Source organism: Carassius gibelio, chromosome A15 (genome assembly GCF_023724105.1).
Source record: "Carassius gibelio isolate Cgi1373 ecotype wild population from Czech Republic chromosome A15, carGib1.2-hapl.c, whole genome shotgun sequence".
NCBI lineage: Eukaryota > Metazoa > Chordata > Actinopteri > Cypriniformes > Cyprinidae > Carassius > Carassius gibelio.
The window spans coordinates 21,902,730-21,920,715 of NC_068385.1; the positions used below are offsets into that span (position 1 = coordinate 21,902,730).

General features: G+C 40.9%; 1 protein-coding gene across 3 annotated transcripts in view; it reads right to left on the reverse strand.

The window, feature by feature from the left end:
- Positions 1-17,986, reverse strand: part of amotl1 (angiomotin like 1) — a 255,112-nt gene that overhangs the window by 150,298 nt on the left and 86,828 nt on the right. For all 3 annotated transcript variants that reach the window (XM_052617190.1, XM_052617189.1, XM_052617188.1), the window contains one exon: positions 14,322-14,464. In XM_052617190.1, the coding sequence (XP_052473150.1) occupies positions 14,322-14,464 (143 nt within the window). The remainder of the gene's footprint in view (positions 1-14,321; positions 14,465-17,986) is intronic.

Consider the following 17,986-nt stretch of genomic DNA (forward strand, 5'->3'; position numbering starts at 1 on the left):
AGATCCGTCGCTAGCTGAAGAGCAAAACACTTTCTACGGCCGCTTTGAAAGCAATCCAAGCAGTGTGAGTCTGCCGATCAGCGTGTCAGGATGCAGCAGTCAGAGCAGTGATCATCATCATCATGCGATCACCGTGTCGGAGGACGAGGTTCGGAGGGCACTAAAGCGAGTGAATGTAAGGAAAGCAGCCGGACCTGATGGAATTTCTGGCTGTGTTCTGCGGTCCTGCGCTGATCAGCTCGCTGGTTTGTTTACATCCATTTTTAATGAGTCTCTTGCTACATCGGTGGTTCCCACCTCATTCAAAAAATCGGTCATCATCCCTGTGCCTAAAAACAATAAACCCTCTTGTCTGAATGACTATCGTCCAGTTGCCCTCACATCAATAGTCATGAAGGTCTTTGAGGGACTGGTTAAAAACGTCATCTGCTCCTCCATCCCGGATACTTTAGACCCTCTTCAGTTTGCCTATCACCCAAACAGATCCACAGATGATGCCATCTCTCACATCCTGAACTCTTCTCTCACACACATTGACAGCAATAACAGGAACTATGTAAGGCTGCTATTTATTGACTATAGCTCAGCTTTTTATATTATAGTCCCTACAAAGCTAGCTTCTAAACTCATAGACCTTGCACTGAATTCTCCACTCTGCAACTGGATTCTTGATTTCCTCACCGGCAGACCTCAAGTGGTGAAACTAGGCCAGTACACCTCCAGCTCCATCACCCTGAACGTAGGAGCCCTGCAGGGCTGTGTCCTGAGTCCCCTGCTATACACACATGACTGCGTGTCTTCGCACAGCTCCACATCCATTATAACATTTGCTGATGATACTGTGGTTCTGGGCCTCATTCACAACAATAATGAGAACAATAATAGAGAAATTAACATTCTTCAGGAAGAGACAGCAGCAGCCCTACACTCCTCTTATGATCAGCGGGACCCCTGTGGAGAGAGTGAGCAGCTTCAAGTACCTTGGTGTAAACATCTCAGAGGACCTGACTTGGACTACTCGCATTCAAACACAGGTTAATAAAGGCAGGCAAAGACTGTACCATCTGTGACAGCTGAGGAAATTCAGGGTCTCACCAGCAATCCTTAAAAATGTTCTATTCTGGGGCTATAGAAAGTGTATTGACTCAGTGCATCTCAGTGTGGTATGGGAACAGCTCCAGTTAAGACTGCAAAGCCCTGAAGAGAGTTGTGCGCTTAGCTGAGCTCATCTCAGGGTCTGCTCTCCCCTCTCTGCAGGATATCTACCTCAAACACTGCAGAAGTAGAGCTGCTAAAATCATCAAAGACTCCACCCACCCAGGTAACCATATTTTCACTTTGCTGCCATCTGGTAAGCGCTACCCTAGCCTGATGGCAAAAACCGAGAGACTCTGGAGGAGTTTCTTCCCCCAGGCCATCAGGCTCTTAAACTCTAAACCAGCCTCTTAACATCCTCATGCCTCCACTTAATGTTCACTTATCATTTTCACTTTATTCACTACCTCACATAGACACACTGACAGTGTCACCATGTTAGCACATTTACTTCTTGTACATTCCTGTGTATCTTAATATTTAAAAATACAGTAAAATGCATATATGCACATTGTACATCCCTCTACATCTTAATATTTAAGACTACAGTTTACATTCATGCACATTATTTTGCGTTCCATATTTAATTCTACAATATACATCTTTTTATATTTTTTCTTATATTTTTATTATTTACTTTTATTTCATTCTTACATAGCTATATTTATGTATATTTTCATCTGTGTTGTTTTCTTTAATAATTGAACTGTCCATGGAGCGGACCTGACTCACATTTCACTGCTGGTTATATATGCTATATATAATTTTGTATGTGACAAATAAAATTCTTGAATCTTGAATCTTGAAGTAGAATTTACAATTGTGGCTATATGAAGTTTGCACAAAAATAAATAATGATCTGAGATATCATTTCTCTGCATAATTTCAACACTATCAACATCATGTGACATTCCATGTGACAGTATTAAATCTAGAGTATGATTTCAACAATGCTTAAGGATACATATTCATGTTTAGTGTGTATGTGTTTGAATCTGTTAGCTTGAAACAGTCATGACCATCAGTTATTTGTCAAATGTATCATATTCTTGTTATGGGAATCATATCCAAAATTAGACACTGCAAGAGCGGGAAAATTCTGACCATGTGCTTGATAAGATAACATATGATTTATGATACCCCCGAGCCAAGACAATATCTGATTGGTCAAGAAAACATTTGAGGTGTGGCCAACAGGCCAGTTTAAATACTTAGGACACCATAAAATTTAGATTTTAGTTTTTAGCTTTGCTTCTGCTATTAGTCATGCCTGCTTTTAGTTTGCTTTTAGCTTTGCTTTTAGCTAAAGCTTTTAGCCATGCTTTTAGTCATCACTTATCTTTTAGCACGGTCCCAGCGTGCTTCAGCCTGCATGCCTGCTGAAACACCACCTAGTCTCGTCAAACTTTACTTCTTTTCTTTTCCGTTTGAGAGTTTCGTGTTCTGAGTTAAGTTTTGTAACACAGTGTCTCTGAGTCTGACCTCGAGTGCCCATTTAACTTCAACCAGCCCACACAACTGCATCGTCAGCCAACGCCCAACCATGGCCTTCCCAAGACGTTACTTCAGCGACTACAGAACTTCCAGCCAATCAGCGACATCGGGAAACCCCCTTTCAATGACAACTTTACACAGGAGACGTGTAATTAGTGTAGATTAGTTTATATGTCTTTGATTTATCTAATAAAGCATTATTCATATTCAAAAGAGAAGTATCTTGTGTTTTGTGCTTACAAGTTAATGTCTTAAACTGCTGATCTTGTTACTGTGCTAATTGATCGTGTTTTCACTATAATTTGGATATTAATACCCAGCGCAGATTTGATGTTAAACGGCTCGCTCAGTGAATCGCAGGGCGTCTCAGTGATCAGCCGTGAAACAGTGATTCTGTTCAAATTCCCTTTAAAATCTTAAATGATTCCCTTTGGGCTAATTCCCTTATATAATGAAGGAATATTAAAAAGTGAAAAGTTTAGATTATTCTGAAATGATTATGTTTTTTTTTTACATTTTAAAGAGGGTTCACCCAACTAAAATGGACTTCATGGAAATGGAACGTGAGCAGGCCAAAAAGAGGATGGGACCCAGGAATGAGGAGGAGGAAGACCCTGTTCCTCTCATATAAGGCAGTGTAGCACAGTGTTCTCAAGAGTGATTTGACAAGTTGATCCTTAACTTCATCATCCAAGAAATGCATCCACTTCACACTGTGGACAGACCAGAGCACATACACTCACCTAAAGAATTATTATGAACACCTGTTCAATTTCTCATTAATGCAATTATCTAATCAACCAATCACATGGCAGTTGCTTCAGTGCTTTTAGGGGTGTGGTCCTGGTCAACACAATATCCTGAACTCCAAACTGAATGTCAGAATGGGAAAGAAAAGTGATTTAAGCAATTTTGAGCGTGGCATGATTGTTGGTGCCAGACGGGCTGGTCTGAGTATTTTTACAATCTTAGTTACTGGGATTTTCATACACAACAATTTCAAGGGTTTACAAAGAATGGTGTGAAAAGGGAAAAACATCCAGTATGCGGCAGTCCTGTGGGCGAAAATGCCTTGTTGATGATAGAGGTCAGAGGAGAATGGGCCGACTGATTCAAGCTGAAAGAAGAGCAACTTTGACTGAAATAACTACTCATTACAACCAGGGGCGTAGCAAGCTTTTCAAAAGTGTGGGGGATGGATGTGGTTTGTTTATAAACAATAAAAACGATGAATACAGTGACAGAGGGGTACAAAATGCAGGGCTTAAAGTCCTCCGGCACTGTGCCGGATTTCCGGCTTGCAGCGTTTGGCTTATTTTGTTCTTTGGCCATGTACCACACATCAACTTCCAACAGGATAATGCCCCATTTCACAAAGCTCAAATGATTTCAAATTGGTTTCTGGAACATGACAATGAATTCACTGTACTAAAATGGCCCCCACAGTCACCAGGTCTCAACCCAATAGAGCATCTTTGGGATGTGGTGGAACGGGAGCTTCGTGCCCTGGATGTGTATCCCACAAATCTCCAGCAACTGCAAGATGCTATCCTATCAATATTGGCCAACATTTCTAAAGAATGCTTTCAGCACCTTGTTGAATCAATGCCACATTTAATTAAGGCAGTTGTGAAGGCGAAAGGGGTCAAACACAGTATTAGTATGGTGGCTTCCTTGGGGCGACTATCCACTGGATAAACCAAGAAACATTAAGCATCTGCTCTAGGGCATTAGCCTGTCCTAGGATCTTAGGGCATCATACATATGAAGTTATGGTGGAGGTGTTGGAAGATGTGCACAGACATTTCAACATGAAAGACATGGTGACCATTACAACCAAAGAAAATGGTTCAAATTTTGTAAAGGCTTTCAGTTTCATTGCAGAATTTCAAAGAACCATTCAAGACAGAGAAAAGGAGGATGAAGAAGAGGAGGGGCACAATGTCTTCATAAATGTCACAGACATCTTAAACGAATCAGAAGAAAACTACAGTCTCCCACCTAATCAGCGATGTATCTTCCCAGCCTCAACCTGGTTGCAACAAGATATATTGAGAGTGGTTTGACCCAGTCAGAGGCCTTTAAAAAAGTATCAAGGTCAACAATTAGCAAATGCCAGGCACTATAGAAAAAGCAACACAGAAGCACACCAGCTCCAGACATCATCAAGGACAAGCTAGGGTGCCAGCTTATATTTCCCAGTCCAACAAGGTGGAATGCCATGAAGCGCTTGAATACCTGTACCCTGACAAAAACACAAGAGCTCCAGGAAACCTGTGAGAAGCTTCTGTTGACTCGCTGCAAAGCAGCAGAACTCACCTTCATACAGGAGTATATTCAGGTAAATATTTTATTTATTTTAAATAAATAAATATTTTTATCATATTATTATTATTATTATTATTATTATTATTATTAATTTTGAGTAAGTGTTATTTACTCCTTGTATTTTCTATGCATCTTAAGGTTATGGCACACATGGCCAAGGCCCTTGACATACTACAATCCGACAAAATGGCCTATGCAGGAGTTTTGGTGTCATACATACAAGGCAAACATACATCACTGTAACCAACTAATAGATGCCATCATCAATAGGGTGAATGCAGAGGTTTGGATACATTTTTCAAGATGCAAGGTTGCTCATAGCCTCTGCAGTTTATCTTATGGTTCAGCAGATTGTCATCACTCAAAGTGGTGCCCACAGAATAACATAGGTTTCATAGACAATTGGACGAGCTTTTGGGGCAGACCTGACCTGTTGAAAAGAGATGGTCTTCAGCCCTCCTGGGATGGTCCCCACTCTTCTCTCTAGAAATGTGGCAATTAGTCTTAGAGTTTATACTTGACTAAATGGGGCCCAGGTCAGGAAGCAGACAGACTGGATAAACCGACCGTCTGCTATCTGCCTCACGTCACAGAGGTCAGTTAATTCTTAGCACATAGAGACTCTTTCACCTAGATATCACTCTACAGAGACTGTGTCTGTTCCCTGAACTAGAAAATACAAAAAATGTCCAAACCAAGTTAAGATTAACAATTTATTTGAGGTTCAACAAATAAAAAAACAGATGCAATATGGATAAACAAATGATAAAGCTAGGCTTATTGAATATCAAATCCCTTTCTATGAAAACACTTTTTGTAAATAATATGATCACTGATCATAATCTAGATGTGCTGTGTTTGACAGAAACTTGGCTAAAACCTGATGATTACATTATTTTAAATAAGTCCATGCCCCAAGATTACTGTTATAAACATGAGCAGCATTTAAAAGGCAAAGGGGGAGGTGTTGCTTCAATTTATAACAATGTTTTCAGGATTTCTCAGAGGGCAGGCTTCAAGTATAACTCGTTTGAAGAAATGGTGCTTCATAAAACATTATCCAGAGAACCAAATGTTAATGATAAATCCACTGTTATGTTTGTACTGGCTATTGTATACAGGCCACCAGGGCACCATAGAGACTTTATTAAAGAGTTTGGTGATTTTACATTCGAGTTAGTTCTGGCAGCAGATAAAGTTTTAATAGTTGGAGATTTTAATATCCATGCTGATAATGAAAAAGATGAATAATAATAATAATAATAATAATAATTAATTATAGACCAATCTCGAATCTCCCTTTTCTGTCCAAGATACTAGAAAAGGTGGTATCCTCACAATTACATTGCTTCTTAGAGAAAAATGGTATATGTGAGGATTTCCAGTCAGGATTTAGACCGTATCATAGTACTGAGACTGCTCTCCTTGGAGTTACAAATGGCCTGCTCTTATAATCTGATCCTGGTTGTATCTCTCTATTAGTTTTATTGGATCTTAGTGCTACGTTTGACACAATTGACCACAACGTTCTTTTGCATAGACTTGAACACTTTGTTGGTATTAATGGAAGTGCATTAGCATGGTTTAAATCGTACTTATATGACCGCCATCAGTTCATAGCAGTGAACGAAGATGTATCATATCGAACACAAGTGCAGTATGGAGTACCTCAAAGCTCAATACTAGGGCCGCTACTCTTCACACTTAATATGTTACCCTTGGGAGATATCATCAGGAAACATGGTGTTAGCTTTCACTGTTATACTCAGCTCTATATTTATTCGCGGCCCGGTGAAACACAACAATTTGAAAAAATAATTGAATGCATAGTCAATATAAAAAACTGGATAACGAGTAATTTCTTACTGCTAAATTCTGAAAAAGCAGAGGTGTTAATTATAGGACCTAAAAACTCTGCATGTAATAACCTAGAACACTGTCTAAGACTTGATGGCTGCTCTGTCAATTCTTCGACATCAGTTAGGAACCTAGGTGTGCCATTTGATCGCAATCTTTCCTTAGAAAGCCACGTGTCTAGCATTTGTAAAACTGCATTTTTCCATCTCAAAAATATATCTAAATTACGGCCTATGCTTTCAATGTCAAATCCAGGAATGATGATCCATGCATTTATGACCTCAAGGTTAGATTATTGTAATGCTTTATTGGGTGGTTGTTCTGCATGCTTAGTAAACAAACTGCAGCTAGTCCAAAATGCAGCAGCAATAGTTCTTACTAGAACCCGGAAGTATGACCATATTAGCCCGGTCCTGTCAACACTGCACTGGCTCCCTATCAAACATTGTAAAGATTTTAAAATATTGCTTATTTCTTATAAAGCCCTGAATGGTTTAGCACCTCAGTATTTGAATGAGCTCCTTTTACATTATAATCCTCTACGTCCGCTACATTCTCAAAACTCAGGCAGTTTGATAAAACCTAGAATATCAAAATCAACTGTGGGCAGCAAATCCTTTTCTTATTTGGTGCCTAAACTCTGGAATAACCTTCCTAACATTGTTCGGGAGGCAGACACACTCTTGCAGTTTAAATCTAGATTAAAGACCCATCTCTTTAACCTGGCTTACACATAATATACTAATATGCTTTTAATATCCAAATCCGTTAAAGGATTTTAGGCTTCATTAATTAGGTAAACCGGGACAGGGAACACTTCTCATACCACCCAATGTACTTGCTACATCATTAGAAGAATGGCATCTACGCTAATATTAGTCTGTTTCTCTCTTATTCCAAGGTCACCGTAGCCACCAGATCCAGTCTGTATCCAGACCATATGGATCAGCACCTAGAAAGGAACTCTACATCCCTGAAAGACAGCGGAGACCAGGACAACTAGAGCCCCAGATACAGATCCCCTGTAAAGACCTTGTCTCAGATGACCACCAGGACAAGACCACAGGAAACAGATGATTCTTCTGCACAATCTGACTTTGCTGCAGCCTGGAATTGAACTGCTGGTTTAGTGTGGTGAGAGAAGAACTGGCCCCCCAACTGAGTCTGGTTTCTCTCAAGGTTTTTTTTTCTCCATTCTGTCACTGATGGAGTTTCTAGACCTGACTCTGGAGGGTCAGCGGTGACTAGCCTTGACTCCGGAGAGTCCACGGGAACCTGACTCGGCTCCGGAGAGTCCATGGGAACCTTACTCGACTCTGGAGAGTCCACGGGAACCTGACTCGACTCCGGAGAGTCCACGGGAACCTGACTCGGCTCCGGAGAGTCCACGGGAACCTGACTCGACTCCGGAGAGTCCACGGGAACCTGACTCAACTCCGGAGAGTTCACGGCACCGCCTCGGCCTCCGGAACAGCAACGGGCACTGCCTCTGCATTGGGCACCACCTTGGCCTCCGGAACAGCATCAGGCACCTTGTCTGGAGACTCAGCCGTTTAGTTGGCCATCTTGTGCTGTGGCGCTGGGCTGGCGGCCATCTTGTGCTGTGGCGCTGGGCTGACGGACATCTTGTGCTGTGGCGCTGGACCTGTGGCCAATTTGGGCATTGGCGCTGGGTTAGCGGCCATATTGTGCTGTGGCGCTTGGCTGGTAGCCATCCTGGGCAGTGGTGCTGGGCTGACGACCACCCCGCCGGAAGAGACAGGAGTGGCTGGGGCATCCCACCGACACCGATGCTGCAGGTAGCACAAGAAATTTCCAGAATTCCAGTGGTTCTAACTGCGCCATCTCCTCCAGAGACACTGGATCATCCAGCCCGCCATTAAAATAGTCTTTAAGGGCCGTATCGTTGTAGCCCATGCCCATGCCCTCAGCCAGGGACCAGAACAGCTGAGCCAGGGCACCCACTTCATTGCCCTCTTGCAAATTTTTAAAAGCTGCTATTGTGTCGTGTGAATAACCACCTCTTGTTAAAAGAATAAGGGTCCAGCATGGCCACCTCTTGATATGTGGTGTTAGAAACTTGTTTCCATTGAAAGAGACAGATCTCTTTCACACACACACACACTCATACATAAAATTTTATTTAGAGGAAATTATTTGTAGTTTTTTGCCATGTTGATACTGCATGGAATAGATTTTAATTATTTTGCTACATTGAGAAACACAAATGTATGCATTCAGATAACACAATACTCAATACACACACTCACACAGTTTTTTTTTTTAGTTTTTAGTTATTAGTTTTTTACAGTTGTTTAATAAATAATTGCACAATTATGCCGCCTTTCTGTTTGAATGATTTTGTTTTTATTATTACTGAGATATCACATACATGAAGTTGCTCCAATATAAAAAAAAAAATAATGAAAAAATAGTTTAGATACTTTTCTCATTATACTGTAGCTTAGTTTGCTACATTTCCCAGGGTCATAGCTTTAGTGTAGTGAAACTTAAATTAATGTAAAGTAACTGCTAGCTTAGCTTACTACATTTTCAAGTAGTTAGTACACTTCACATTTCCATTTGCGTTTCTTTTCATGTCTATTACCGTTTTCTATTCTTTTTTTTCATCCAAAAAAAGTTTATCAAACATATTCTGGTTACACTGCCAGTGCAGCAGCAAGGCAACTGGGTGACTGTGAGGTGACGATCACGGGTCAAAACATCACTCTTTCGTTCTGATCAAAACATTAATTCGCCACCTTCATCGTCATGAGTGGGTGGAACGAATAAGCTTTATTGACCAAATATCATCAACGATTGGATCCTTGAGTGCGGTTGCATCTCGCTGCATATGCTGCACCAGGGCCAGTCTCAGCACAACATCTCCCTCTGCCAACCAGAATCCGTCAGCCCTCCTGAACCAGCCTACGAACCCATGCAATTGGATTCTATTCGTCTGACAGTCACTTAACGGCAGAGAAGGCTGACTCAGAATCTGTGCTTGTATCGTGGATCTCCGGGGCATATAATCTCCACATGCCTCATTCGTCCTCTTCATCCTATGGTGAGTGGCATATTTCCTTCCATTAATAAGATGAAGCCACTCACCATTATTGTAACATTTACTGCTGCTCATTGTTACATTCCAGTCAATGCACTCCTCAATTCTGGGCAAGCAGGCTTCATCTCTGGCTCCCTCTGCCATCAGCTCAATCTCAAGACCTCTGCAACTCCATCCATCTACCAGATCCACTCAATAACTGGAAGGCCGCTTAGTAGGAGACAGGTTCGCTGTAGTGTCACCCCAATTTAATTTCAAACTGGCATACCTCACTTTGAGAAAAGCTATCTGCTGGTTCTGGAGGAATCCACTGCTGACGTGATCCTAAGGGGCCCGTTGTTGGAGCAGCACAATCCTATCATCTCCTGTAGAACTGGCGAAATCCTGAAGTGAGGCGACACTTGTTTCAAGTTCTGTTTTTCTGTGTTTCCTCTACCACCCTCCCATCTTCCTGAAGACCTCTTTGTCTGTGCAACCTCCACTGAGAGTCCGATTGAAAAATGTTCAGTGGATACCATCCTGTTACACCCCCTTCAGTGATGTTTTCTGCCTGAAATTAATCCCAGACAAGCCCATTGAGCTTTATTCTTAACTGCTTCAATTTCACGATCTCCTATCATCCTGGATCCAAAAACATCAAGGCTGATGCATTACCCATGGTTACACACTTGAGGAAAGCCCTGAAGAACCTGAAGCAGTAATCCCAGAGAAACTCATCGTCAGCCTGAAAACCTGGTCAACGGAGACCATACCTTCCTCCAATAACTCTGCCAATACACAGCCAGACTTGCAGTACATCATCAGGAACATGGCACACTCCACTCACACTTCTGGTGGCCCAACATGGCATCCGATGTCAGGAGGTACGTGAGCCCACGTCATCTACCATCTGGCAAACTCCTACTTCTGCCTGTTCCCAACCGACCATGGTCACACCTAGGGATAAATTTCATCACGGACCCACCAGCTTCTAAAGACTTTACCTGTATCCCTGTGGTTGTTGATAGATTTTCTAAATCCTGTCGTTTGATTTCCTTCCTCAGGGGAGCCCTCAGACATACCATCCGGTACCGTGGAAGGCAGCTCGAGTACCTTGTGGACTGGGAAGGCTATGGCCCTGAGGGATGCTCATGGGATCCACGTTAACGACATACTCGACCCGAACCTGCTGGAAACCTTCCACGCTGCTCATCCTAACAAACCTGCCCCACAGGGAAGAGGAAGATTACTATGATGTCGGGGTCTTCGGCCCTCAGGAGCGGGCCGTGGAGGAGGGGTGTACTGTCACAGACAAGCCAGGTTCCAGCACCATCCATTCACAGCGCACTCCCTCACTGGAATACTGAACACACCCACCAGCACCTCTTCAGCACCTTAATTGACTGGCATTTTTAAAGACACTCATACACACACAGCCACTGTCCAGTCTCGTTCGCTACTAGGCTTACCTCCATGCTTACTTCAAGGAAAACCTGTGTTATACTTACCTGCCTCCAGTGATCCAAAGTTCCCTCCTGTGTTCATTGTGTGTGTGTGTGTGCGTCTTCATCATCCAATGTCTTGAATTCTCAACTGCCACTTAGATCTTCACTCTGGACAGTATCAACTCTCTTTCACTTATCATTCACGACTGCCACTGCCACAGTTTGACTCTCCTGTGTTCGCTATACCCTCTGCTTGTGTCAGTAAACAACCTCACCTGTGATCTCCCATCTCCGACCTGTCTGTATTGTAACATGAATAGACTAGAAACTTTGCTGGCATTAATGGAAGTGCATTAGCATGGTTCAAATCATAATTATCTGATCACCATTAGTTCGTTGCAGTGAAAGAAGAGGTATAATATCGATCACAAGTGAACAATGGAGCACCTCCAGGCTCAGTTCTAGGGCCGTAATTTTTCACCCTTTACATGTTACCCTTTGGAGATATAATCAGTAAGCATGGTGTTAGCTCTAACTGTTATGCTGATGATACTCAGCTATTCACGTCCTGGAAATATATACCAATTTGAAAAATCTACAGCCCTGAATGCCAGCGGAGACCAGGAGAACTAGATGAGACCAAGAGACAGATCCACAGTCAAGACCTTGTCTCCTAGATGGCCACTGGGACAAGACCACAGGAAACATGATTCCTCTGCACAATCTGACCTTGCAATAGCCTGAAATTGAACTGCTGGTTTCGTTTTGGCCAGAGGAGAACAATCCCAACCCCCCCACCCCCCTCCCCAAACTGAGCCTGTTTTCTCTTAAGGTTTATTCTCCATTCTGTCACTGACAAAGTCTTGGTTCCTTGCCACTATCACCTCTGGCTTGATTAGTTGGGGACACTTCATTTCCAGCAATTTTATTGACTTTTTTGCACAGATACTATTTAACCTGTTAGCCTGCACCCCGGCTCGGACTTCCTCAACTCCCCGTTTTCGCACATGTCAGTTTTTACGAATAGATTAAATGAAACGGGACAAATTTAATCTTGACAAACTATGTATCATTATAAAGATCTTAGCCTCAAGCATCGAAGACAGATCACTGTTTTTCAATGGAAAGCCTATAAAGTATGTATTTGCTACATGTGTAAGCACTACACATCAAAACATGAAGAATGAAAACACAGTACATACCAGATTTGTCGTAATAACAAGTCATATACACATCCACAGCTGTAAATCCCGGTTTAGTTAGGAAGGTATCGGTCCACTGAACGACATCCCATGGAGCATGTTTTGTCCAACGAAGCAATAACGTTGTAATATGGATGATAATTTCTTTGTTTACATTTCAGTTCTTCAGGGACAGTATTGTTTTTGTCCGTTATGGAATAACTCATGCTCAGAAACTGCATCTTGGTAGAAAAAACGGCATGGTTTTGTAGCGTACAGTGTCACAAACAGAATGAGACTATCCACAAAAAAGATAGTTTATTTGAATTCTGGCCCTGTCTCATGACGGCTCGTGAAGCACGCTCTGATGCCTTTTTCTTTGTTTTATTTTTCAACAGTTTTCATATATGTGTGAATGTGTTTTATGTTGAATGTGCCTGTATCTACATGATTACCATCTGTTTGAGTGCAAATCAGCTCACAATTACTGTGTAACCACGGCTATCAATGTAAACGGGTCTATATGAATAGAGTGCGATTTATTGACTTTACGGTGTATTTGTATTTTTACCATCTCTATAACTGGCCATTAGCACAAATTTCCTTTGTAATTCATTGTAAATGCTGCATTTCTAGCTATCTCAAGATGTTCTGTAATTGGCATACAAAGTTTAAAAAAAATGTATTAGGGCCCGAGCCAATGGGTGCAGTGCCCTCTTGTTTTCCTAAGGATTATTCTTATTTTCTTATATTTATTTGTTTTTTTCTTTTGACTAAACGGGGCTTTTGGGGGGGCTTAGCATGCTCAAAAACTTGTGAAAACTGGCACACACATTGGAATCTGCGGCAATTAGGACGCCACAGAGGCTGGGACCTGGGCATAGCACAGGGGCTCTACAATGCCCCCTGGAACACAGTCAGAAATCTTGAAGTATAGCTCACACATACTTGCATGTATTTATATAAATCTCCGTACACTTATAGATCTTATTGAGCCAAAACATTTCAAGCTTCATGTTATGGGCTCTGCCCAACAGGAAGCCAGCTATTCAGGTCTGTTTAAAATAATCATGCTCTGGAACTTGATATACTCCTCTGAGTTTAACCATTTGCCTCAAAACTCTGTGAAAATGATCTCACGACACTGGACATGCAAAATTGTCAGGGGATTTTTGATATCTTGAATGGTTTGCCCGTGGAAAGACGATGAATTCATGGCGAAAAATTAGAAACAGTGCCTAATAACAAACATTTTCTTATTTTTATCAAACTTCAGGGGTTTTTTCATTGTATAATGCCGATTGCATAGATGTGCCTTTTAGGAGTGAAAGTTATAGCACCACCAACTGGCAGCAGTTATCAGGAGAAAATGCCTCATAACACGTATACAAGAAAATCGACTCCAGCGGGTTAATGCTGTTCAGTTGCAATTTGTGCTCTGCATTTGCAACCCATCCGAAGTGCACACACACAGAGCAGTGAACACACACACTGTGAACACACACCCGGAGCAGTGGGCAGCCATTTATGCTGCAGCGCCCGGGGAGCAGTTGGGGGTTCGATGCCTTGCTCAAGGGCACCTAAGTCGTGGTATTGAAGGTGGAGAGAGAACTGTACATGCACTCCCCCCACCCACAATTCCTGCCGGCCCGGGACTCGAACTCACAACCCTTCGATTGGGAGTCTGACTCTCTAACCATTAGGCCACGACTTCCCTTGTTAAAAGCACTACATAAATAAAGGTGACTTGACAATGCTGGTATTGGTAGTATAGTTTAATTCAGTTTGTGTAAATTGTAAGGATGGCAGAAGCAATGCCAAAGTATGTATTTATTTAAAACTGTACCAACAATCTATTAAGGTAATTAAAAGACTCACCTCTTCCTCTAGTTTGAGGACTTTACTCTGAGCATTATTTAAAGCCTGCTCTAAGATCTCAATATGTTGTTGCTGATCCTCATTGGCTGATTGGAGATTGGTCTTGATCTCAATTTTTTCCAGATCTTTAAAGCTTTCTCTTCCTAAGGAAAAATAAAAGACAAAATAAAAAGTTTTTTAGAGAACTTGATGGGTGCACTGGTATTTTTGTTTGTTTGTTTTTATTTTATTTATTTTTTTGGATGCAGTTGTCAACTACACAAAGAGACAGTGGCTACCCAGGTTTAAGATTATGTCAACTTTTTTTATTATATGTACATTTCTTAATTATCAGAAGAGTTGATTTGCTGCAGATTCAGGTGCATCACTTCACAGTTAAACATATACTCTGAGTCAGTCCCAAAGTAGACAGAATGTTTATTGCAAGCATTGTGATCCTGCCAAAACTGATCCAAATTAGTTTGGAATTGTTTGGTTATGTCAACTTTAGATTCTGTCTTTGACTAGCTTTGTGTGACAGGCCACAGTTAATAATAATAATAATAATAATAATAATAATACATTTAATTTAGTATAGCACCTTTAAAAGAGTACTTTGTCAAAGTACTTAACAACACAAGCAAACACAACAATCCAAATTAATAGAGAGAATTCCACAATTTGGGGGCATAAGATGAAAATACCCGATCAACCCATAACTCAGCCATGTTTTAGAAACGACTAAAAGACCACTCAGAGAAGAACACAAATTGTGACTAGGTTTATAGGGAATTAAAAGTTCAGCTAAGCACTGAGGAGCCAGATCATGCAGTGCGCCTTGAATGTTAACATTAGAACTTTAAAATCAATATGAAATCTAACCGGAAGCCAATGCAAAAATTGCCAAACATGAGTTATATGATCAACAACTTTGGCCACTGAAAGAATTGTCTGCTGAATTTTGTAAATGCTGAAATTTGTTAATACAAGATTTTGAGACTCCATTAAGAAGGGCGTTAAAATAGTCTAGACAAGAGAAGACAAACAAATTATCAATAAATTAATTCAGCAATAGAGAAAAACAGCACAGGTCATAGCCGTGCAATATTTCTGAGATGAAAGTACGAGGTCTTAACAGTGCTCTGCACAAAAGGCTCAAATGACAGTTGTAATTATAAATTGCTGTACTGTGAAAGTTAGATTTTTTATGTGCAGTTTTTGGACCAATCAGACACACATTTATTTGTTATGTTCAACAAATACTCCTCAACACCCTTCCCCACACCAACAAGCCAACTATGAGGGTCCATGGACCCTTTCCCCGAAATGCTACAGACAACTCAAAAGGAGGAACAAGCCTTTAGTTCCATGGCACCCCAAGACAAATCATCTGATAACACTGGTTTAATTGCTTAGAGGAATGCGGGCAAAGCATTCCTTACTCCATTTGCCATTGGAAAGACACATAATACCCATAAATTCACTCCTCTTGTACATTATATTTTGTATTGTATAGTGTTTTATGCATGTGTTATGATAGATCACTTGTTAATATAACCTCACCTACAGTATATCATGTTTGGTAACTATGAGTTCGTATTTTGATGATCTAAATGAGAGAATATAAAATATGTAAATACCCATGCAACGTTAGTGTTCTAAGAATCTTAGTTTTTGCATCAGTACTCAATCCAGTTACATATGAAAAATACCATGATCAAAGAAATATAGTCCATCTGGGTGAAAACTCTCCTGACCACCACAGATTCAGAATAACATCTTTGGAGTTCATCCACCTTCAAACCCAAAAGAGTGTGATCATGATTCCAACACCACCGAACCTTAAAACCATCAAGACTTTCATCTCAGATTGCATCCGGATGCTTGTTCAATGGCCAAGTCAATGAAAGTAACATGCATTAACTAAATTAAATGGAAGTTTTAGTATAAGCTGTAGAGCCCGCTGTAAAACGGTGCTGATACTTTGATTCAGGTGGTTCAACTGACTTTTTACAGCGTCATTCCCTGTTTCTCTAATGGTTTTAATCATTCTGTCTCATTTGATCTTCCCCCATGTATGAATGATTGTATGCTTGTTGGTTTGAAAAAAAAAGTTTAAGTCGTGACATTTGCCAAGTATGGTAACCCATACTTGGAATTGGTACTCTGCATTTAACCCATCCAAGTGCACACACACAGCAGTGAGAAGTTAACATATGGTAAACAGACACCCGGAGATGTGGGCAGCTATATATCCAGTGCCCGGGGAGCAACTGTGGATTCAGTGCCTTGCTCAAGGGCACTTCAGCCATGGGTATTGAGGGTGGAAGAGAGAACTGTTCATTCCCTCCCCACAACCCAAAACTCCTGCCAGCACCGAGACTTTCAGGGGTTAGACAACACATTTCAGGACCTACTCATTGTCGAAATCATACTCTAGATTTAATACTGTCACATGGAATTGATGTTGATATTGTTGAAATTATGCAGCCAAGTGATGTTATCTCAGATCATTATTTAGTTTTGTGCAAACTTCATATAGCCAAAATTGTAAATTCTACTTCTTGTTACAAGTATGGTAGAACCATCACTGCTTTTTAAGTTATCTTCCTGATGTATCTGAATTCTTTAGCATATCCAAAACCTCATAACAACTTGATGATGTAACAGAATCTATGGACTTAACACCCAATGTACTTGCTACATTTTAGGAGAATGGCATCTACGCTAATATTAGTCTGTTTCTCTCATATTCCGAGGTCACCGTAGCCACTAGATCCAGTCTGTATCCAGATCAGAGGGTGGATCGGCGCCTAGAAAGGACCTCTACATCCCTGAAAGACAGCGGAGACCAGGACAACCAGAGCCCCAGATACAAATCCCCTGTAAAGGCCTTCTCTTTACTTAACTCTAATGCTACTAATAACAGGTGCATTTCTTCTTCATACTGCATTTCTGTCACAACAATTCACGTAAGGTCGTCATAAAAAAAAATGTTGTTGTATTTTTATAGTACGACTTTTGATAAATAAAGGCTAAAAGCATACTGAGACTGAAGTGAGATAGCAGCTCTGTGGCTCTTGAAATAACCACAACAAAGGCAAATAGTGTTGGAATAAAAGCAAAAGTATAATGATAAAAGAATAATGCGGATAATGTGTCATACCTTGGGGAGGCGTGAAAGACTCGTTTGGTGAGAACAATAGAATCATGAATGGGGCAGCTTTCAGAAAAAAACAGACAAAGCACACAGGAGTGTTTACATGTGAGATCTTACAGAGATGACAAGTGCCATAAATCAATCAGATAAACTTTCTCTAAAAACACACATGACATGGCCTTAGAAAATGTTAAAATAATTTGCAGATTTCCTCTCAGACCTTCTAGTTACAGTTGATAAGGCACTAATCATGGGAGATTTTAATATTCACGTTGATAATACAAATAATACATTAGGACTTGCGTTTACTGACCTAATAAACTAATAAAAAGTCAAGCAAAATGTCACCGGGCCCACTCATCGTTTTAATCATACACTAGATTTAATTATATCTCATGGAATCGATCTTACTGCTATAGATATTGTATCTCAAAGTGATGATATCACAGACCATTTACTTGTATCGTGCATGCTGCATATAACTGAAATTAACTATATGTCTCAGCGTTACCATCTGGGCAGAACT